This window comes from Lagopus leucura, unplaced genomic scaffold (genome assembly GCF_019238085.1).
Source record: "Lagopus leucura isolate 7727_CA_CO unplaced genomic scaffold, USGS_WTPT01 Super-Scaffold_100057, whole genome shotgun sequence".
Lineage (NCBI taxonomy): Eukaryota > Metazoa > Chordata > Aves > Galliformes > Phasianidae > Lagopus > Lagopus leucura.
Genome location: NW_024962303.1, coordinates 1,697,467 through 1,721,060, shown reverse-complemented (window position 1 = coordinate 1,721,060; position 23,594 = coordinate 1,697,467). Strand labels below are relative to the sequence as shown.

At 43.3% G+C, this 23,594-nt stretch overlaps 1 protein-coding gene across 4 annotated transcripts in view; it reads right to left on the bottom strand.

The window, feature by feature from the left end:
- Positions 1 to 2,720: 2,720 nt before the first annotated feature.
- The window catches only part of LOC122188260 (rho GTPase-activating protein 20-like), a 30,806-nt gene continuing 9,932 nt past the window's right edge, over positions 2,721 to 23,594 (bottom strand). For 2 of the 4 annotated variants that reach the window (XM_042886422.1, XM_042886421.1), the window contains exons 2-15: positions 19,508 to 19,590; positions 16,975 to 17,145; positions 16,173 to 16,322; positions 14,746 to 14,787; positions 14,001 to 14,085; positions 13,024 to 13,101; positions 11,854 to 11,920; positions 10,897 to 11,085; positions 10,309 to 10,484; positions 9,656 to 9,817; positions 8,261 to 8,370; positions 7,693 to 7,882; positions 6,950 to 7,064; positions 2,721 to 6,334 (exon numbers count right to left, since the gene is read on the bottom strand). In XM_042886422.1, the coding sequence (XP_042742356.1) occupies positions 4,626 to 6,334; positions 6,950 to 7,064; positions 7,693 to 7,882; positions 8,261 to 8,370; positions 9,656 to 9,817; positions 10,309 to 10,484; positions 10,897 to 11,085; positions 11,854 to 11,920; positions 13,024 to 13,101; positions 14,001 to 14,085; positions 14,746 to 14,787; positions 16,173 to 16,322; positions 16,975 to 17,145; positions 19,508 to 19,587 (3,324 nt within the window). In that variant the 5' untranslated portion in view covers positions 19,588 to 19,590 and the 3' untranslated portion in view covers positions 2,721 to 4,625. Of the gene's footprint in view, positions 6,335 to 6,949; positions 7,065 to 7,692; positions 7,883 to 8,260; positions 8,371 to 9,655; positions 9,818 to 10,308; positions 10,485 to 10,896; positions 11,086 to 11,853; positions 11,921 to 13,023; positions 13,102 to 14,000; positions 14,086 to 14,745; positions 14,788 to 16,172; positions 16,323 to 16,974; positions 17,146 to 19,507; positions 19,591 to 23,281; positions 23,300 to 23,594 lie in introns of those variants that run through there. The other 2 variants (XM_042886423.1, XM_042886424.1) reach the window with 2 other exon arrangements.

Below are 23,594 nucleotides of genomic sequence, written 5' to 3'. Positions count from 1 at the left end.
CATCGGCGATTCACGAAACCCAGGGCAGGTAGGAAGAGGATGAGACTTGGACCTGAGTTTTACTGACATCATCCTATTTCTGTTCTTTACTTGGTCTCTTACACTCTGACTGGTAACTGGCTCTATCTGAGACATCTCGCAGCAGTTATCCGTGGCTGATAATTCCTCCATGCTTCTCTTTCAGACGGGAGTAATTCTGCCATGAGCTCTGCTCGTATCACTGTGGTTGAGGGTCAGTGTGTTGCAGTCACTGCAGTTAGGCAGTGACACCCTGTAACTCCCTTGCCTCAGACTTCGATTTCTGCTCTGGTCTGTCATGCAGAAATCAATACAAAATTGAATGCCAGAAAAATAAGAATGTGTACTAGGAAAAAAATCCAGGTGCTGCACACTTGTTTGTGATTTACCACGGGCTACAAAAGAGATTCAGTAAAAACAGTGAAGCCACCCGGTGCAGTAACACATCCTGTATTCCCATTCCTGATGCTGCCCCTTTGACAAGCTGAGTGTTTGGGGCTTTGCAGTTGTACTCATTGGCCGATTCCTGTTTGTGAGCCTGCAGCGGGACCACAGCTTGCTGCTGGAAGATGCCATTTCTTTTTAGCCAGCGTGAAGCCATGCACTGTTGGGACGGTGAGTGAGGCTATAGCTGTTAGTTTGAAAGGGCTGAGCAGTGGCTGTCACGTTCCACTCCAGTGTGGCTGCTTTTTGAAGAAAATGTTTCCAGGGTGAGAGTGAGCTGTTTGCATTGAAATTTAGGTAGCAAAATCCTTGACAAGTCTGACATTTAAAGGTGCCACAGAGTGTCAGATGGAGACCTGACTTTCCTGATTGTAGGTATGTCAGTAATGAAATTAAGATAGTTGAAATAACTGCAGCTGTTCCCTGGGCACTTCCATCATACTTTCTGTCTACAGGATGAGAAAACAAAATTATATGTGCCAAGCAGAAATGAGAGGAGGCTGAAGTGTGAGTCATTGTCTCCTCAAGGCAAATGAGCTGGTCTTTCTTGGCCTTGATTGCAAGGGAAAAGAAACGCTCCTTGCTTTCAAGATGGCAACAGTACTACGTGGCTGCCTGAGTGCTGGTGTCTAACAGAGCCCAGAGTTGTCAAGACAACTTGGACTAAATCCCTTTTTTATTTGTTAATCTGAAAGTGAGCAGCAAGGGAAGGGAAATTTGTGTCTACACCTGAGAGCTGTGCATTAAAGGAAAACGTCACTTTTCTGGGTCAAAACAATGTGTCTTTGGTATCATTTGTTCTGAGCAAACAGGGTCATGTGAAATTTTTCTCAGGGGCTTTCTCAGTCTTCTGTCCCTAGGAATTCTACGACTAATGTGCTATATGTATTTTGTTGACCTGGAAGTAAGGGGAAAGAATCTGCTAACTTAGCAGGTGTAGGATTAGTTGCAAAACTGAGGGGAGCATCTTCATCTTCATATCCACAAAGCTAAAATGCCAGTCCTGCATGAGTGCCTGGGCTCGTGGTGAATGAGTGCTCCAGCTTTCACAGCATGTCTGTCAGCTACTGCATGTAATTGGAATAAACATTTTAAAAAAAAGTTAGAAATGTTGAATATGAAAACAGTGATGGCTACCAAAAGGTCTTGTTGAAATGAATTGTACTTATCATGCAGGTAAATATTTCCCTGATATTGAACTGAATACCATCTAGCATAAGGCTAAAAAAAGAGTATGATGATCCATAGGAGCAGACGCTTGGGCAAAAATGTTTCTGACCAAAACACACATTTTCTTGGTGCCAAAGTAACTGTTTTACTTAATGTGTAGCTTTCCTAAAGGCATAATGAAAACTCTCTTGGATACTGTGTGCACAGCATCAGACTGCTACTGCAGTGCTGCCTCTGCTGGGCAGCCATGTACTCCCATGGGGATCAGTGGTTTGTCTTGTCTTTTCTGAAAAACTTTGTCCAAGTTTTATTAGTTTATTAATAAGATTTCCCTCTGTTAAAAAAATCAGTAAGCACAGGGTTAGAGAAATCGTTAAAGAAATATGCCCATATTAGGCAGCCTCAGATGAGAAGAGGAAAATTTGTTTTGCCCCTCCCCTCCCTCTGTTTCTATAAACAAATTTCTCTTTAACTTGCTCATAATTCTTCTATGTGATGCAAATTCAGAGTTCTTTCTTGGCATTAGGGTCAGGTCCTCCTTGTCTGAGCCAAAATCAGCTGGGCCCCAGAGCCAGTCTACAAGCTGTCAGCTTGTTTGGAACATAGATTAATCTCCCTTCCAAGTACAGATAAATCCATCATAATACTTAGCGCTGTTTCACCTTCCTGAAAAGACACAGATGAGAGGGGCAACTGAGCCTACTCATTCTACAGCAGTTCCTGAAAACCTGTGCAGATTTAGTTTGCCTGTCAGGTGCAGACCTGGACAGCAGTGACACAAGTTTCCATGCCTGCAGGTAGGGGGCATCGGCAGGGATAGTTTTACACCTTGTTAAAACAGCAGTAAAGTTATCTGCTGCCTTCTGTTTGGTGCTGTTTGTGCCTGTTTCTCTGAAGGAGACCCTCAACTAAGGATGGCTACAGCGAAATACAGATGGCAGAGGGTTCCTTGTCAGCACAGGACACCCTTGCAGGTCGTGGTAGGGGGAAGCACGTGCTTTACAGTCTGCTTTGGTCTTTTGCAAGCAGTACTAAACAAGCACGGAAAGGAGAGGAAAGTAGGAGCAAGGGGAACAAAAGGCAATCACTACCTTGCAAACAAACCTGTGCCTCTTTTATTCAAATAGTTACAACCATAGGTCTGGTGAAAAAAAAAACAAAAACAATACTGCACATCTTTAGTGTCTGTGTGAGGAAAATGATAGCAGGGGGGTTGCATTACAACTATATACACTGCTCATCATACAAGGCCCACCACAGTGAGATGGGACAGAGACAGCACCTGAGAGTTGAACACTTCACACATGACAAAGTATTTTCTGTACACCTTGTGATGTGCACTCTGGGCTTCCCTCCATCTCCATGGGAATCACAGAGTGTGAATCTGGAGTGCTGGACCAGTTCCCAGGCACAAATAGTGGCCAGCAACTGTAGAGTTCTTGGTCATTTACAGATGTGGTTTTCCCTCTATGCAAGGGCTGAATAAGAGTGGGTATCAAGCAACCCTCAAGTATGGTGGTGACATGCACTCAGCAACTTGCAACGGGGTACTTCAGAAGGACTACCACTTGATCACTAAGATTCATGTATTTCTTCTGTCTTTTATCCACTCACTGTTAGCTGAGAAAAAAGGCTGTCTCCCTAAGAGAATGATGTATCCTGAGCTTTTCCATCTTTAAGACTTCTTCCATCATTTTCTTAAATTCTATCTAACAACTGTGGTGCTCTCTGCTTACTTTAGAGCTCAGCTTGCAGCACCACAGTCCTCTTAAGTCCCATCATGGCAAAAGTTACTCTAAGCATTGTCCTGAGTAGCATCACAACAGTGGTGTAAGAGCCCTCTGGCTGCATGTTTTAAGTAGTGCCATAAAGCAGCCTTCTGTCACATGCTTGCCTGGCACTTCTCCATAATTAACTCTGCTAGACTACACTGGGCAGAGCATTTTGATGAGTAGGAATGCATTTCTCTGACGCAGCTTTAGCAGTGCTATTAAGGCCTGAACAATCTCAGTTTATCAGACTGTCTGAGAGATTCCTAGCCCGATGGGACTTTTGCTGCAGCACCCTCTTCATGACTTTCCTGACTACTTCCACAACACCATGACTTCATGCTAAAACCAACTCCTGCTTGGGCCCCTTCCAGCATAACTAGGAATTTGATTATGATCTCCATCCACACTGCCTCTGGAAAGGTCATTCTGAACTTCCATCCTCAGTTACAGAAAAAATGTCACCTCTTAGTAGGATGGGAAGGCTCAGGTGTTCCCAGAGGATGCCAAAGAAGTGAAACAGCCATAGCTCTGTTGAAGCGACAGAGCTACAGTCCTTCAGAGTAATGGTGGATCTGCCAAATCATGAGAATCAACGGACAATTAACTGGAAAAAATAAAATAAAATTAAAGGATCTTGGATGTTGTCTGTCAGTGAAAGCTGGGCTTTGGGCTCTATTTGGTCTATCTGGAGTCCAGCATCGAGTAGTAATGCACACAGTTCTACCCCTAAGGGACAAAGGGAAGATAAACAGAGAGAAGTCGTGATTTCTGGAATGGAGGTGAAGAATCTCCTTTGGGATGAATGGTGATGATGATCAGGGAACAGCGGAGCTATTTATGCAAGCTTAAAATTTAACTAATTCTGCTGGAAAAGTTGCTGCCCATGTTCTGCAGTCATCTGTACACATCAGTGACTGAAGAAAATAAAGCAGTTTCTCCTTTTCTGCTTCAAAAAGAGATAACCTCGGCAAATTCAGAGACAGGCTGGTGGCAATCAGTACCCTTGGTGAAGTATCTCAAGTAGAAAAAGAATGTAACAAAAAGAACACCACTCACAACCCAACCAAAATGAACTGCAAACCCCAACATTACATACACATTAGTGCCACTTTACGCTCACTGCTCAACACAGCCCACTAGATTCTTCACACCTTGATCAGAATATTTTCTGCTGCTCATACACCCATGCACACAAAATTCAGTCCTCCCACAGCCCTCTCCCTAGACAAACGTCTCTTCCGTGAACGCCACTGCATCACATTCCTCAGCAGCCATTTCTGACAGCGGCCGCCTCCTGAGCCACTCCATCCTGCTCCGAACAAGTTCATTCTCCACTGCTTCTGCCTCAGCCATGGGACAGGTCTTGGTTTCATCATGTTTGAAATATTCCCTGACGGTGCTTTGAATGGAAGCAGGGAGGATGATATGGATGGTGTGGCTGAACGTGTTGATCCCCTCGCTCGGGTTTGGCACCGGTACCTCCCCCACTGGCTTGCTCTCCAGCTCCTTCAGAGTGGAGGCATTGTGGAAGTTCTCTTTGTGCCTTGCTCGTGAGGACAGGATTGTTGATTGACAGTGGAGCTGCCTGGAGGCAGACTGCAGAACAAGGGGTGTATTCTGCCCATAAAACACTGTCTGGGGGATATGGACTCTCACAGACTGCAAGCCTTTAGATGTGCTTTGCTCATTAGGGCTGCTGGTATTTGCCGAGGACCTCTCCTCTTCCACTGGCAATCCCCAGTAATATTCTTTATTTGGGGCCATGTAAAAAGTTATCTTGGTGCGCTTCAGGCCTTCCTGGCTTGGAGAGCAGGCATCAACACTTCTGATTTCAATGTGCTTCACTACCTTCTCCCTGTGCTGCTGCTGGTTGATCTGCAGGAATTTCTTGCTGGCTAGGTCATCAGGTGAAGGCTCAGAATTTTGTTCTAGCTCATTGGGATAATCCAGGCTTTGGAGCTTCAGATCAGGCACCCCCACAAATCTCAGCTGTCTCTCCTCCTTTTCCCAGTCAGTGTCAGTTGCTGGGCTCCCCACTGCAGCTCTGCTGCCAGAAAGCAAGCTTTTCCTCTCCCCAGAACAATGTCTGCTCTCTACAGCCTTGGGTTCATAGTCACAGAAACTGTCTAGGTCACATGGCTGTAAAGGCACAGGAGAGGTGAAGGACTTGTGCCACTCTTTTGGGGACTTCCTGGCAATCTTGGGAGACACAGCATGAAGCCTGGCAGATGTGCCAAACATAAATGACAGGGAGGAGACATCTGTAGGACTAACAGCTGATGACTCCGAACAGTATGAGAAAGCACTGTCTAGGGAGCTAAGTGAGGATGCAGATGGAGATGTAGTGGTAGAGGACAGGCTAGAGAAGCTGGACCTGTTGGACAGGTTAGATTTCTGAAAGCTGGGCTTCTTTACCTTAGAGCTGGTCTGAGGTGACTGCCACAAATTCTGCCTGGCTTTATTAGCCCCAGTGCTAAGGCCTTCATCAATCAACTTCTGGCTCTCCACTTGCAGTTGCTTAAGTCTGTGGATGTAGCCCGTGTGACTGTGCATGATGGTGGCATCACAGCTAGACTGGCGAGCCACTGGCTCATGGCTCTGAGCAGGAAGCTGCGAGCTAAGACAGACACTGGGCTCTGATGAGCACCGGTCCCTGGCTGGGCTAAGTGAGCGTATTGAGCCTATGGAGCAGAAGGAACCCTCCTCTTCTAAGAGCTCGTAGCTGTCTGCACTGGCATTCTTCTGGGTTTTGCTTTGGTAGCAGGCTGTGATCTCACTGAACAAGTCCCAGTCTTCTTGCTCTTCGAGTAACAAGCCACTGGGTGGTTCAAAAACGTCATCTGTTTTAGATATCAGGCAATGCTTTGGGCTTTCCAGGTCATAAGCAGAGAATTCCAGCTCATCAGAGGAGTCATCATTCTGAGCCATGCCTAGAGTAGAAAACACAATCAACTGTCTGCATCTCTTAACTCCACACAGTACCTTACAGCCAAGGCATAAGAAATAGTACCAACTCTACTTTGTAAAGAGGAAATCAAAGATGATCCATTATTTTTACCAAGGACTAAACCAAGTCTGGGCACAAAATAAACATTTTTGGCTTGACAACTTAAGCTTTCACCATTAGCCTGCATCCACAGCATAGTCAATAGAAAAGTGAATCTCTTCCCATTCAACCATTTTGTTTGGACCTACACAATTAGTCTGGAAGAAAACATTGCTGGGACATGCCATCACTAAGGCTACAATAAATTCTTGTGCTGGTACTTTAGTCTGGAATGACTGGAATAGGTTGAACAGCCACAGATAAAGTCCCATGTTCAGTGATATATTTAAGTTGTGAGAATTCAGCCCTCTGCTTTCCCCTTTCTTGGCCATGCCTGACGGGGAAAGGGAAAACAAACAAACAAACCAACCCACAAAACCAGCTGTTTTTTCAACACTTCTTTGGCAGAGATGAAGGAGAAACAAACTACTTTGCATTAAGAGTTCACCTATTAAAAAGGTTTTAACAATGTCTTAAAGATAGAATGCCACCAGCTTACCCAGAGATCTCTCTGATTTTGTGGAATTTTTGTCCGGTCTTTGAAACAAGGAAGCAATGTCACCTCCAAAAATCTCTGCCGAGTTTTCAATCAGAAACTGTACTAACATGGCTACCTGGCAAAGACAAAGATTTACAAAGTCAGTGCAATGAATACATAACTAGGTAAATAATGCAATTCAAGCAATTCCCCCAAAGTTCCTTTTTATTTCAAAAATATATAATTTCCTACAGAATCTTTTGTTCAAAAAGCTGCTCAGAACACAGTAATACTTCTGTATTAACTACACCTGAGGCAAGGATATGAACTTTGTGAACTGGAGCAGCGAGCCAGGCATGGCACATTCTATGTTTTTCCTTGTTATCAGTAACAAACTACAAGCAAGGACTCCTGCCCTCCACCATGTTTAATGCATACATTATCACTGCAGGATAGCTTTACATTCAGATGAAACAGCAATATCTAACTCCAGCTGCCCCACCTTCCCTTAGCATGATTGTCCTGAAGGGAATTTCAGCTGGTAAAACAATCACAGCTTCCTTTTCTACCCTACATAATCTGTGTGGCTGAATTGCTCCACTAACTTGAGCATAACTGCACAGGGGAAAGGGTGAAGCCCAGGTGCCACTCAGCTGGCAATATCACTGATACTGTGCCTCCCTTCAGCCTACAAAATACAGAGCCCATAAATAAAAATCGTGAAAGAGGAAGACAGTTATGAGACCAAACCTATGAAATATTACCTTCTTTGTAGACCTGCTTTCCTCCTCAGGCCCTGTGGGACTAGGTAGCCACAGCATATTGGGTGCTATGCAAAGAGCCAGGTTAAACGCATTCATCTGATTCACAACGGAATTCTGCTCAATGTGATGAAGGACTCCAAAGAGGTGTCTGAGTAAGACCAGGTTGGCCTCTGGGAGCTGACTGACCAAGCTGTTCCGGGAGTGGTAACAGAAAAACAGCACTGTTCATAAAAATCCATTCTTCAAATACTGGAGTCACAATAGTAAGAGATTTAATTCCACTAATATCTGAGGTATTTCTGTTGGCTGAATTATTGCAATTTATCAGTTTGATTGTTCTCACTTGAAATGGTCATCAAAAAACAGATTTCTAAAGATTTTTTTGTGGGTTAGAAACGTTACCAAAAGACAACTGAAAGGAAAATGCTTTGATCTGTGATACTGGCAATCAGCAATGGCTCCACTGCGACCTGGAGCAGCAACAGGAGTCTCCACGAGGACAAGTCTACAGTTAGAGCCCTACACTCCCACTTCTCCACCAAAATAATCCTTAAAGGATTTTACAAACCTTTTGATAGTTTCAATCTTATGTGCCCGATTTTCTGTATCCACAGCTTCCATCCACAGTCCGTGCATGTCTGAGGATAGAACACTGTCAGGTATATTTCGGAGAAAATCCTGAATTAAATATATACATGCAGAGCAGTCTGGTCAGTTTTAATTTCCTTGATTTGGTTTCACTATGTATATAGTCAATATTTATTCATATTAAGCAGAAGATAAAATGAAATGTGACACAGATACATTTCTCCTTCCCTCCCCATTTTCCCCAAGCTGTCCTCAAGGCTCTTCACTTGCAGCATTACCAAACTGTGTCTATAGTTTACGGCAGAAAAGAGTAAACAGCCAGCCCTTGTGCTTTTCCCCTCACCAGAACAGGGTTGATCTCTACTATATTAGAGCAAGGACTGCTATTCAAGGCTATGCCTAGTTCTGTTTGAAATACTTCTAATCAATAAAGACTGCCGTTTTTCTGAGAGGACTTTGCAAGAACTTAACATATGCCTTGCCTTGTAATATGTCTGACAGCCTTTTATATTAGGGCAGCAAAAACTACTGGCAAGGGGTTTTTTAGCACTTCAGTTCCCAAAGATCTGACTGGTTCTGACCAGTTTTAACAGATCAGGTTAAACCTGACAAGATTTAAAGCATGTTTGACCATACAAACGCTAGGCTTTTTCCTATTAAAACTTGAGTCTTACCACAATCCCCCATTCAACACAACGTCTCTGCTCAGACTTGGTAGGAGTTTTCCTTCTCACTTGCCATCTGATCAGAGAGTGAAGGCTCTGAGTCTAACTGCCTCCTTTGAGAACGGCCTCTCTGTGGGAAGTGCAGAGCAGCTGCAGTCAAATGGCACTTATCCTCCAACGTAAGATCACAAAATATCTTATATTGGAAGGGGCCTTTGAGAACATCTACATCTCCCTCCACTCTCTTGTGTGTGTCCAGAAAAGGACACAGAGCAATTGTTCTTCTGACATCAGAGGACTCTGTGGCAGTGCATAGGTGTAGCATTTGAATTGCTGAGTTCAGGTTGTCAGAGTATTTGATGTGAGATAACTTCTAGATAGAAGCCATGGTTATCTAGGAAGTAAATACTACTATATCTGCTGCTGGAGGCTGCTTTGTACAATAAAGGTGCAAAATGAAACATTGGCAAGAGGGCTACTGAACATACCTGAATGTTAAAGCAACCTCCATCAAGTCGGACAGATAACTTCGTGCACACAGATGAGTGAAGCCACCAGCTGAGAATGTGCCTCAATAGAAAATATTTTGTGCAACAGCCCCTACAGCGCCCTGCCTGCAATCTTTCCTCTCTGTAAAGATACATCTTGCTTCCTTACTGAAAGAAGGAAGGCGTGATTAGCTGAGATAGCAGTTATTTGGCCAAACACACCGTGATGACAGCTGCAGCCACAAAGACTGACTCTCCATCCACCCGGACATCATCTCCAGAGTTTAGCTTCTCCTTCAATTCCTTGCAAGTCTTGGCATTGGCAGAACGTCTGAAAATGCCCCTAGTAGAGGGACCTTCATGGTACAGCAGAAACAGCATATCCTAAGAGAAAGCTCAATTATTCATAAGAGCCAAACACTTCACCCTGTTGTTTACCTTATATCTTATATATTATAACTGCATAAGAGCTGGTCAGCACTGGAAAGAGGACAGATATACAAGAGATTTGTCATGACCTGACCAGGGACAAGAGTCTAACAGCTAAGTTGCAAGTATACACAAGTGCTCCTATCCTTTGGCAGGTGAGAGATCAATGGACAAATTGGTCAAATGAGATTCAGGCTATATACCATGGTACACTGACACTGTTCCTTCTTCACTTGTGATGGTCTCGCTGGAAAACCCCATTGGAACAGGATGGATATCCACACAAGTGATACAGCTTATGCAGTTTTTACTCATGCTACTGAGTTAGATCTGAATCGTGGGCAAACATTGATCTTCTCAAGCCAGTCCTTGTAAACATCACAAATGACTTTAAATTCTTGGCTAAACACATTGCATTCATGTCAACAGCCTAAAGTACTCCTTACCATGATTGGCTTGGGAAGGATCCCGTCAGGGCAGACAGAGGACAGAGACATGCCAAAGAGTTTCTGTGGGGTGGTAGGTGACTGTGAAGGAGGGCTGTCTGTGGGTGCACTGGTGCTGCGCCGCAGGGCCCAGTCAATCAAAGACTTCTTCCTCTTGGTGTGCTTCTGCAGTGACTCTAAAAGAAAACATACCTTCATTACACACATGGCTATCATTTCTACTGGACAGTGACTGACTTGCAGCAGAGGCAGAGATCTGAGCAAAAAATAACTACACTGTTAATGAGGGTGGTCAGGGGATACATGGCAGTTAAGACACCTGTTCATCTCTCAGTCATCAGCAAAACTCTTATTAACTCACTGTTCTTCAGGGAATCTATGAAATCCATGTATAGCCTGCAACTGAAAGTTAATCAAGGACTGAATGTCTTCACTGACAAATTTAGCACCTCTGCAATCGTGTCCTTTACACATGCAATCAAGCATGAGTGCAACTCAAGGCTATGCACACAGTGCTAGGAAGAGTTTGGCATTGACAGTGAAAACAGCAAAATCTCATCCTGGTTAAGGCACTCCTGCAGCTCTTACCCCTCCTCAGCTGCACTGGAGCTTGGAGCCTGGGTTTCAGGACAAACTGACATTGTTTCTCTTTTGGGAGCTGCTCGGTGAAGGATGCCTCTGTCCCATCAAGCAGGAGGGTGTGATTGTGAGTTCCTTGTTGCTGGTCAGCAGAGTCCCGGAGACAGTTTAACGCGATGCTGAACGGATGTTCGTGCCCTGTTGAGCAGAGAGGTGTGTAAAAAGCAAGTCAATTGCAGATGTGCAAACAACTCCAAATCTGGGCAGGAGGAAGCAGTCACAGCCAATGGCTGCCACTCCAATTGGGCCTCTAAACAATGCTGCTAGAAACCTCCACCTGAGGGCTGAAGAGGCCAGGATGCACTTGTGCATTTATGATCATTGTTTTGCAAGTTAAATTCAGCAAGTTAAACCTGGACAATCACTCCCCATTAGCAGTTTTAAAGAACATCATGCAACAAACCACTACAGAAGACTTATGAGCCCCATTACACCAAAAACATCTTGTAAGCATTACTTTGTGCTAGAGTTACCCCACTACGACAGTCTAGAAAATACCAATAAACACCCACAAATAAACAAACGTGCAGTGTAAGAAACCCCAGAATGATGGTTTTAAAATGATTGTGTGGTCTTTGGAGCTAGATCTCTTTAATAAGGGAGCACGCGTTTCTCAGGCAGCCTCACCACGTGTTTATTGGGTTATAACTGAAAATACAATGTAGTGTTGGGATGACTTGTTTGGCATGAATATGCAGCATGCAGCAGGACAGCAGTCTGAGCAACAGCTGAACAACTGATACATGTATCAGAGAAGCAAGATGCAGTTAAAATACATCTAACAGCTTGGGACAAATTGCCCTATTTCTTCACACTGTTCGTGAGATTTCTCTGCCATATATACCCGAGTCATTTTTCACTTATTTCTATGGTGCTAGAATTTAAAGAAAACAGGAGAGCTCATACCAATGAGAGGGTAAGCAGGGTCATCTTTTCCTGAGATCACCCAGAGATGGTAGTCACTTGTCCTGTCCTGATGGTTGAAGAACAGATAAGAGAAAAATATCAGCTGAAGGGGGCCTAGATCAGGGCCCCAGAGGTTGCACACAACTGAGAAAACAGCAGAAAAAAAAACAGTCTGAACAGGGCAAGGAGCAGAACAGACATGTATAGATAACTCCTGGACAGGCACGTGGCTGGGAGGGAAGGCTGCTCTCAGTCACTTTGTATGAGAGTGGAAGAATAAAGGTTCAGAGGAACATACTGAGAGCCACGGGGATGCAAAACCACATAATGGTTTCCCGATTGTTCACTCAGTAGGCTCTGACTGAAGAAATCTCTTGATGCAACAAGCAAAGCACTGCCAGTCAAGTCACTGTGTTTTCTCAATAGTGTTGGTGCTCTGGTGTTCCTCACTGTACATGGAGGGCACAGAATGTGGGACCACTTTGAGCCTCAATAGGCCAATGCTTTTAGTGTGTGGTACCAGCTATTCTCCATCTTCCCTCGCATGCAGCAGCACAGCCATCCTTGTATGATGTATTGGGATCGTGTCTTCTGCAAGCTGAAGAGAGGTGAGAAATAGTAGTCTATCTCAAGACTGGAATACTACAGAGCACAGCGAGGCACTTGTTCTCAGAAGTATGTGTAAGCATGACAGAACAGAAGTGATTTTCATATTACAGAATGAGAATAAGATTTTCCAGGACTATTTTAGCAAAATATTCCACAAATTTCCTAGGTGTGCTACTGGACACTGTAAAAGCTAACAGTGTAATTGCTAGATCGCTGCAATGGGAAAGTCTCCTCTGATAACATCACTTATTCATTCAGTATTTCACAGCTCTATTAATAATTCTTTGACAAGCTAGGCCCAAGCCTAAGCAAGCATGGAAGTCCTTTGAAATCTGAAGGACTTTTTTTTCCATCAAGTTTGAATTTAGTGTAGGAACGTATGCATGTCTGTGCTTTTAGAATTTTGCTGCCACATAAACAGATTGCTCCTAGCCCAGTGAGTATCAGTAACCTCATGGTTAACTGCAGCAAATAAAGACTTCTCTACCTCTGTACTGTCCCAAAATCTGAATGCTGACAGCTTCCCTAGCTAGCATCAGGCAGTCCCTGCAAGTCACCTACAGGAAGTCCAAGCTGGACAAGTGTCTTCTTCATCACGCTCTCTGCAGTTTCCACATTGGACACATTGACTGTGGTGGTCTAGAAAGGAAAACAGAGGAAATGTAGGAAGCCATTAAGAAGGTATGAAGATCGGTTATATTTCTTATAGCCTGAAAATTTAGCAAAAAAAAAAAAAAAAATCACTTATCTATCTTATGATTGTCTTCACTAAATATTCATAGAAGTGTCTTGCTAATTTGAACTAGAATTGAATCACTGTTGAAGGTGATATATTATGAAAACTGTTCTTAGCTACTTATTTATCATTGATTCCTTACAACACCCAAAGGCTTAATCCAGTAAAAAAAAAAAAAAAAAAAAAAAAAAAAAACCCAAAACAAACAAACAGAGGAAGCGGGTCGTGTTCAGACACTGTATTCAATCATTTTGGCACTTAACTGAAAGTAGTACCATTGTCACTGGATGGGGTAAACGTGGCACAATGCTAATAAATCAAGGGTGCCCACAGCTCCCCTCTGAGGGGAGAGTTGCCAGAAGGTATAAGTGAACTACCAAGCTTGATGTAAAGTCTAGAAATGCTCTATTAAGAGACCAGAATACACTCCAGCAGATTATTTCAGAACAAACCAGCAACTCTTTCAGGATCAACATCCTCCACTTACTACACTGAAAATAAGAATTACTGGTCACACTGGCACAAAATATCACCAATTATGAAGTGAAGCAAAAGGAAAACAGAACAGATGGCAGAGGCCAAAAATAACATTAAGATACTTTTTGATAAGTGTCTCTATATCTTACGATTTCCCAAACCAAAATTCTCTGAGGGGGCTTCCAGCAGAAAGTATGCAGCTGCACAGATGGGCACCCTCTAAACAAGGATAGCAGTAGCAGCAACACAGCCCTGCATTCCCTCCACTATTCCATGGATTTCCATGCAGCATTGGTCCAATAACCCGTTTCTTAGCTTTACTTACAGAAGAACAGTTTTCAGCATCCAGCACAAAGATCTGAAGGGTTAGGTTCTTCAGATATTCTTTCTGTTTCATTTCACTGATATGCCTGAAAGTCAAGGGAAAAGGAAGAGCCCTAAGGTTTGGATACAAGAGGCTCAAAGGATCATCTCCTTGGCACCATAATAAATACAGATTAATTACAACAGTAATAACAACAGAGTGATCATGTGCTCTTACTGGCTTCTTTATCTTTCTCTGAGGCCCTAGACAAGCAAAATCCCATATGGCAGTACTGCAATGCAAGGTACACGTTGTACAGAGATGGAAGACTCCTTCCATCATTTCTGGATCATTACTGCATTCCACAAAATCAGGAGGTAATGTCTCCCTCTCTCTATACCTGGATACTAATGGAAACAACATACAAAAACATTAAAAAAGAACTGATTGGAACATCCGGATGCCTTGAAATACAACCAGAGAATCAATACCACTTCTGACATTTCCACCATGATTAGGAAAGTCAATCTCCATCTCCAAAGGAATAAAGATGCTCCAACAACATCTTACTGTTCAGCTTTCCTATAAACACTAGTTTTGCTTCAACACTGGAATTCCACATTCAGGTTTCAAAGGCAGGCATTTCAAATAGCAGCTACACACTTACTGTGATGAAAATGGAGAGGGCAATTTGATATCATAACAGATTTCCTCTGAGGACTGTAGAGGAATCACTCAGATAAAGAATGTAAGAAGGGTCACTTACCACAGTAATGCAGACAGCCATTGCTTCTTTACGTCAGCTGAGCTGAAGATAAAAAGGAGGCAGATCATCAAACGAGTGCTGAGTAGGTAACAGCCTATGGAAACTTTACTCAGTTTCACCTATACATAGCTGTAAGTCAAAGTTCCTTCCTGCAAAGTCTTGGAACAAAAGCACAGTCCTTTCCTGCTTCTGTCCTATTTCAACAACAATGACAAAAAAACCCCCAAAACAAACTGGACTGTATTTCCTGCCCAGGGCTGCATACATTCAGATAAGGAACAAATGTCTTTCTATGATGCTGGAGTGAACGTAACTTGTGGGCCTTTATTATTTTTTCCAGAGACCTTTAATTACTATTTTCTTTCTACTATTACTTTCCTTCCGATGTCTGTTCTTCCTGTAAGGTTCTACTGCCAACATGGGCTGTCCAGGCCTCAGTAGCATGAAGGAAATAATTGAATTGGTTTTGAGTTTGGATTAAAAGACAAGTGACTGCTGGCATGTCAGAGCATGAGTGCTAAGGCCAGAAACCCATCACTTGGGAGACACCACCCTGACTCTTGGACACGATGAGGCAGTAAGTGCAAAACTAGAGTATGCTTCTAACTTCTTTTTCCACTAGAACAGCTGAACCAAGGAAAAAAAAGCATTAGGCTAGATCAGCTCTTCCTAGCTGAAAGTCACGAGAACTCCTGTAGTCAGAATGACCCTTGAAAAGTGCTGGCCTCTCTGCTTCACAAAGGAGTGTGATGCAGAGAAGCCTGAACTAGCAGCAACCTGAGCTCAGTGTGGATATACCAGTTCTAGACATAATTTTGCCAGCCTAGACCGAGCTCAGGCTAATAAAAAGTCACCTGCCTTTCAGCAAGCCTTACGAGTTCAGGTGTTTTTGACATGGCACTTGGACATGATCTGGCTGTGTTCCAGCCTGCTCTACACTAGTAGTAAAGGAATTTAATCCTGGCAAGAGGCCACCTATAATTTTTCAGTAATGTAACTAAACTATCCTTCGTAATGAAAAAAAAAAAAATCTTAAACTAGGATCTCCTTCAGAAATGGCTGCTGGTTGGTACTGAAACAACATGCTTGTAGGATACACGATGGCACAATCTTGCTTGCTATGGCTGATCTGGATGTAGCACTCCAGTGTATTCTACAATGGGGCCAATCCTTTTTGTAACAACAATTCCAAGGCTTGGTTCTCTAGTTTAAAAGGCTCTCAGAGACCAGCCTGCAGATACTTTCTTAAGACAGCTGTCTTCCAATATTTAAACTACTACCACACTGTCTAATATGAATCCTTCACTCACTGGGGATGGAGGTTTTTGTGGTAGAGTTCAGGGCTCTGCACTCTCAATCACTGTTTCACTTAATACACAGAAAACTTGGGCAGCTGCCTGGTTGAAAAGAGGGGTCTGATGGAATACCTGAAGGTGACGACATAGTTGATGGTAGGCCAGCCGATAACAAATGAATTTTCAGGACTCATCTTCTTCTCTGTTACTTCACTGAGACATGTGCCAGTCCAAACTTCACTCAGATGCACTTGCTTTTTGAACTTCAGGCTGGAGGAAGACCTGCAATTCAAATTATGACTTTCTCATATTCTAATATCTAGACCCTCAGTGTTTGGCCACGCCGCCTTACAACCAGCAACAACATTAACAAACCTCCAAAACATTGAAGGATTGAAATTGTCTGATACCCAGACAAACCCAAATGTCTGGGTGTGTGGAGGCACCGCAAGAAAGTTTTGCAAGTGAGTTTTGTGGTTGGTGGCTCCAGTCTGACAGCTATGGTTTGGGACAATATGATTCATTAGAGCTACAGGCAGGTGATGACTTGAGCTAATTATAACCTATCCTGTCTTTCTAATGTTTGAAGTCACCCAAGTTCTTCACATATACATTACGTGAAACTGACAGAAACAGTGAGATCAAGAATCAAATTTCTGTGCTTACTACTCTCTTACTACCCTGTTCTTATGCAATTTCTCCAAGAAATCCCACAGAGGAAAAGGGCAGAAACAATTAGACAGCCTTCTCCTCCAGGAAAATGGAGTGAAAGATTAATAGTAGGAGGAATTTCTCATCGTGAAAGGAGGGGATGCAACATTTTAGATCCATATTTGTAAAGAAGAGATATTTTGATGCCTACTCCAAAAATAGCGCAGGGCTCAGCTTCAACAGCACACACCAGCGAGAATGAGCAAGTGCAGATTTCTCTTACTTGGACTTGGCGATGATCAGCATATCACTGAACAAGATCAAATGTCTCTCCTGAGTCTGCAAGCCCACGGTTAGCTGTACTCGCTCATCCAGGATGAATGTGGAACCTGGGTTGCTAAAGATCCCACTTGGCAGCCCATTATCTGAATGGGAAGAAGAGAGTGTAGTTTCCCTGGAGGGAAAAAAAAAAAATATATATATATATATATATATATATCATATTACTTTATCAGCAGCATTTCTCACAAGGTTTTGCAATTGAACTGGTGACCATTTTGAAACAAAGCATTAGCCCACTGCTTCTCCCATCACTGCCCTCAATTCTTTCAGTTATGAACTGCATTTGTCTGCCTCTACCCAAATTAATTTTACCAGCCTCAAACAGATTGAAAACTGCCTAAGTGTCTATACCGAATCTGGATCGGTCAAGCTGTTCGCATATTCTTTTTGAGTCATTTCTCACGCAAAAAACTTATTTCCTGCACATGCATGTGAGCTGTGACTGGAAGTCAACAAGGAAAACCCAAGGCAGTCCCTGGCTCTCAGCACTGCTCAGCCAGGCATGGGGAGGGAATGTGAATGGAGACTTCCTTTTTCATTTCAGTCCATGTTTCCCATCTGTACTTAACTGTTTGTCAGTGCAAGGGCTGTAGCACAAAGAAAATGAACTGCATGCATTCAGCTATTTCCAGCCATCTGATTCTGGTTTACATGGCTGTAACCCAACACTTCGTTTCTTCTGCAATTGATTTAGATACTGACCATTTCCCCCCCCCCTCAAAAAAACCCCAAACATCCCAACAACACAACAGTAGTTGACGCATGTTGATTGCAGTCAGCAAGCAGTCATTGAGATTGAACCAGATCCTTTTTCTATGCTCTCCACAGGTGGAAAAAACTCCACAATGTGTTTATCTCCTTGCTCACATCTCAGCACTTTCCAGAGCACGCCCAGGGGGTACAGTCCTGCCAAGCTGTGCTCTGCTCCCTAGTTGTCGTTGGCAGCGTTGGCAATAAAACAAGTCTCACACAATCCTGGGTCTACCCTCACACTACAAGTAGGATTGTGCTCAACAAACAATCAGTAGTCATTTGCTGAGTCTTATTAATAGACTCAGATATAGGATCAGATATATGAGCACATCTGAACTTGTTAACCTCTCAGAAATTGTCCTAGATTTTTATGGAGATAGAAGGAAATAAAGATCCTCCTGTCTACAAAGACAAAAATGTGCACCTTGTCTGCAGGCAAGCGTGTATGTGAAAGAGATACTCCGCTTCCTCCCAAATGCAGCTCCCAGTTCCCTCCCACTCCCAGGTGAATCAACACAGCCTAATTTTAAATCCAGCCCTTCCAATGGCAGTCCAGCATGCAGAGCAGGGGAGCTATGGAGTCCCCAGATGATGGCTGAGCAGGAATGCACATGGCAGAATGACAGAATGACAGAATCACAGGGGTTGGAAGGGACCTCCAGACATCATCAAGTCCAACCCCCTGCCAAAGCAGGTTCGCTACAGCAGGTTGCACAAGTAGGTGTCCAGGCAGGTCTTGAATATCTCCAGAGAAGGAGGCTCCACAACCTCCCTGGGCAGCCTGTTCCAGTGCTCCGTCACCTCACCGTACAGAAGTTCTTGTGCACATTTGTAGTTCCTATACTCCAGTTTCTGGCTGTTTCCCCTTGTCCTGTCTCCACACACTGCTGAAAACAGTCTGACAGGATGCTCACAAGATGGATGTGCCAGTACTGATACGCAAGACAGCAAGCACCATGGCAGCATGTGTCCTGTTGTGCCTCCCTGAGACATTGTCTTCCCATACCACCTGCCCAGAAGACTCCCCACGACTGCCTGCTTTCCTGACAAGGCTGGTGCAGCCTTCCTCTCTCTGGAGCAACTCTTTCCAGACCTGCTCAGTAATGGACCATTTACAGTTCTTTCCCCCATTAATTTAAACCAAACCACAGACTCTCACTGCAGTCTGGGCTGAGGGGATTAGTACAACTGTGCTCTTTGCCAAATCAGCCTAAGTTCACAGAACATAGTCAGGCCCACGCGGGACATCTCTACACTGAAGTTCTCCTTCCAACACTTCTCAGTTGTGCTTCTCACCCACAGCCATGCACCACTAGACAAGGAAGGCCCTCACGTACTGCTCTGCACTGGGCATCTTCTGCTCGTCTGTGACATCAGTTGTTTAATTTCTTAGGGCACCTCTGTTCAACTTCTCATACACTGCCTGCTGCGGGTTAGATGCAGACTACACAGCGATGCATTTGGCAGCTAAATACCTTGCTGAGCTCATCCAGAATGGCACAGGAAGCTTGGCTCTCTTGCAGTCCAGCAAGAGAGTGGGGAATAATGTTTTTTTCCGCTGTTTGCTAGTGTAGAAGACATGTGCACATACACAAAGATTTTTCAGATCTATCCATAAACAAGTTGTCCTTGACACAGCTGAATGAATTTGATAAACAGCTTGATTTCAGCCTGCCTAGGCAGAAGAGTAGAAAAAGGAGTCAAAGAGGTATTTTCCCTACCTGGAATGGTGTTTTGACTTGCCAAGAGCTTTCGTAATGGCAGAAGGTGTAGATCGCCTTCTTTGGACGATGGGCTTCATCTTCTGCGAGAGAAAAATAAGTTGCAGTTAGTTTGGCCACCTTGGAAGCAGATCTGCTCACTGCACTCTATGACTGCACTCTTTTTTCTAGCTAACTCTTATCAAACCCTAATATTGCAAGCCATGATCTGAAAACACTTCGCTTCCTTACTAAAGAACTCGTCAGCTCTCATATACATGTGGGACATTTCAAACTTTCCTAACTTGAAACACTTCTAGTTTGCACAGCCAACATTCAAAGTATTTCAATGACATGAAATTAGGCAAAGAAAAAAAGCGTGGGCTGAGGATCAGGAAAACCTAACGCTCATACCTACCAGACTGTGGGAAGAAACAGAAATCTCATTTAAAACTGGACTGAACAAAGCTATGGAGAGCATTTAATGCTATGGGGAGCCATATTTTATGGGCTGAAGGAATGGATGACATTACTTAGTAGATTTCCTCATTTCTTCACTTTCCATGATATACAGATTCAGCAATTGGACTGTTAATGTGACCCTCTCCTTGTAACCTCAAGATACTTGTATTTTTCTCAAAAGCACTATCCACAGTCCTCTATCACAGCAAGGAGATAGTAAAGATGAGACTTGTTGACATGGATGGTTACCATGAAAAGTCACACATACATACAAAGGCCAGAGGTCTCATTTACTTGTCAAACAGCTTTTTTTTGCTTTTTGTCTTTTTTTTTTTTTTTTTTTTCTCCTGGAGAAAGATGCCAGATTTTAGCCTGGGAGATAAATACTGGATTGCTGATTGAAGAGATATCCTATGGAGAAAACCTGTTCATTAATTACATATTTTTCAAACTGTGCTGAATGCAGAAATAGTTACTGCAGTAGTACTATCTCCGAGTACTTTACACTATTAGAGTGTACTACCCTACATTAACTACATTAGCATATCATTCTTGCAATGTTAGAGGAAGGTATTACTCCCATCCCACTGATGGAAAGGCTGAGACCAAAATGCCTGCAGTGCAGTTGGGTGCCCAGCGTTCAGCACATTAGAAGCACACTCCCTGCTCATTATTTGCTACAGCCACAAGGGCTCAGCACATCTATAAATCTGTCTCCTAGTGTTAATGTGAGGAATCTCAAAAATTAAGAGCCAGTCACAAGTGATCACTTCAAAAATCGGTAGAATTTATTCACTACAGTTCAGAACGGAAATCTGTGGCACAGGTGGAGTACAGCTGCCAGAGAAGGTGCACGCTTATTCATGCCCCACTCCATTTATAAGATACTTCTTGACTTCTGTGAATTCCACAGGCAAGAGCTTTCTACAACACAGACTGCTGATTAATGCCTGACTTGGTCTGTCTGAGCTTTCCAAAACACAGATGGACTCGGGGAAAAACAGTGTATGGTCGTGTACCCCACTCCAACTTTGGGTTACAAGAGCAACTTAATTAGGTCACTTCCTACCATATGAATGCTCAGCTTTGCAACATCAGCAATGCTCTCCAAGTAATTTATTTGTGCATGAGTATATAAGTAGACAGAGGGACATTAGTTCTTCCCTCATTTCCCAGAATGACACTGCCAAACAAAGTTCTTTCTTTGGAAGTTTCACAGAGAGAACTAAATAAAAATAACATCGACTCAAAAACATTTGTTTTCTAAAAAAAAAAAAAAAAAAAAAAAAAAGTCCGTACTGAAAAGGAAGTTGCCTTTCCTAGGCGCCTTAATAGGATGAAATGTTCCTACAAAACACAACACAGCAAAGAGTCAGTCAGGCAATATCTTAGGGTGTGGTTTCTCGTGGAAACACCCGAGTAGCTGTCAGCTGCAAAGGTCACTTGAATAAATAAAGTGGGCCTGCAGGGAGATGTAATGCCTCCTTGGGCCAGGGGCATTGTTGTAACATCTTCAACAGTGTTGTAATGTAACCATGCAAGTGACACAATCTTCTGTTACAAAGGATCATACGCACTTACTGACCTCACTGTACATAAAGCAATCATTTTGGCCACCTACTAATCTTCTCCGCAGTGTAAAGAGGTAAGGGGTACCAAGTAAATACATGATATGAGTGAAATGTAGGAAGGCCTTTTCCCCAGAATAAGTTTCACAGGATATATCAGAGTCAGGAGTTACTACACAGGTGATAAAGTCCATGCGGATTTCTTCTTTTGACAATCTGAAACCATTCCTGATGATATCTGAATGTTGCCAGCATTGCCCTCCAAAAAACCTTTTCATTGCCTTTCTCCAGAGGAAGAGCAGAAAAGTAATAACCTGCTCTGCCTTTCATTTCAGTAGACACATATGGTAAAATTGTTGCTCGCTTTTCTTCTTCTGCTGGGGAGAGCATAGCTACGTATTCCATTTCAAGCAATTTTTGTTCAACAAGGCCTATCCAATGTAAACAACATTTCTTCAAGAAACTATTAGACAAGAAAAGCCTCCTAGCAATCCAGGTTCTTTCAGTGCCATGTAAGAAAACAACAAAAACAGCAGAGAGATGACCAGTTCACACACCAAATATGTGACCACAGCAACAGAAAAGCAAACATGCTGACACCAGCTGGTAAGCCCAAGTCACAAACAGGGAATCAGATCGATGTATTTTTAATATAAAAAAAATTCAAACCAACATATGAAGAAAGGGAACTGAGGTGACATCCTCTGCCTTCACGTGAGGAGAAATAATTTGAAACGCAATGTAAAAACTTTCACAAGTCCCACAGTAGGAGAAAATGAGCTTACCTTTTCCTTTAACTATACAGTGTGCCAATTATTTACTAATAGGCACATAAATACTTCAGGCCACTCCTGAAACAGATCTGAAGCACAGCATTGCACCAGCCAGATCCACCTTTTGCTCCCTTACTCTGTATGGGACAGGAAGCTCCAGTGCCTGCCTCCCCTCTTGCTGCATGGACAAAACAACACGAGGACTTTGTCCCACACAGGACCTCTCTGGAGCAGCCACAGCGTCTTTGCCCCCCAGAACATTGCTGCTTGCAGGCAGCTGCTGGTGATCCTCAGTGTGGAGATCTCCAGGGTGCCAGACAGCATTGCACACCATTTCCACAGAGTATTGTTTTCAGATGAGGAGAACACTTTGCTGTGCCCCACAGCATCAGAGCCAGGGAGCATTTTTGCTGGAAGTCAGATCTGCTCACATTAACCAGGCACTTGAATTAGAGAATCCTTGGAGGGACACAGCAGAATCTCTGCTTTTTTTTTTTCTTTTAACCATGGAAACAGATAGTCGTTTACCCAACATACTTGAAACCGCTTGAACACTTGCAACACTCCAGACCCTGTTTGTGTATTACACATCTCTGAGCTGCCAATTTTAGCTGCATATTTCTTGGCACTGGAATAGCTGTGAGTCTAATGCCCCTCATTCCAAACCCATGTAAGGTCTACAGTATCAATTCCACTGGCAAGCACAAGCAGATTTCCCCCCTCCCACTGACCTCTGTACTTGAATGTTATTTTTCAGATAATTAAGGTGGGAGAGGGCTGAAAAATAACGACATCTACTTAATACAGACTGGATCATCCCTTTCTCAATAGTTGGTCAAAGTCTGTAATGTCTGTGGTGGTGTGTAAAGCTATAATATCATGGAGAGTATAGCGATAACAGTGGAGAGGCAAAGTCTTCGGCTGCAGTAAACAAGAACGCGCCGAAACACAGCAGTCATGAACACAGAAATGAAGGAAAAAAAGCTGCTCACCTGTAGAAGGCCTCAAGTAGGCAGGGATCACCAGCAAGATACCCTCACCTCCACTGCCAACCCCTACATGAAGGCTGGGAAGGGGTGAATCCTCGCTCCACCCTTTCCATCACTCAGTACATTGCATGCACCTGAGCTCCCCTGGGCTAGCCCTGCCTTCCCACCAGGTGCTTTATCATTGCTTCAGGTGCTGACTTAGCATTTCTGCTATACAGTGGAATGCTACTATCTGGTGTAGTTTATATTTGAAAATGAAAATGTTTTTTAAAATTCAATTTTTCTGCAAAACGTAAATTGAAATATTTGTTTCATA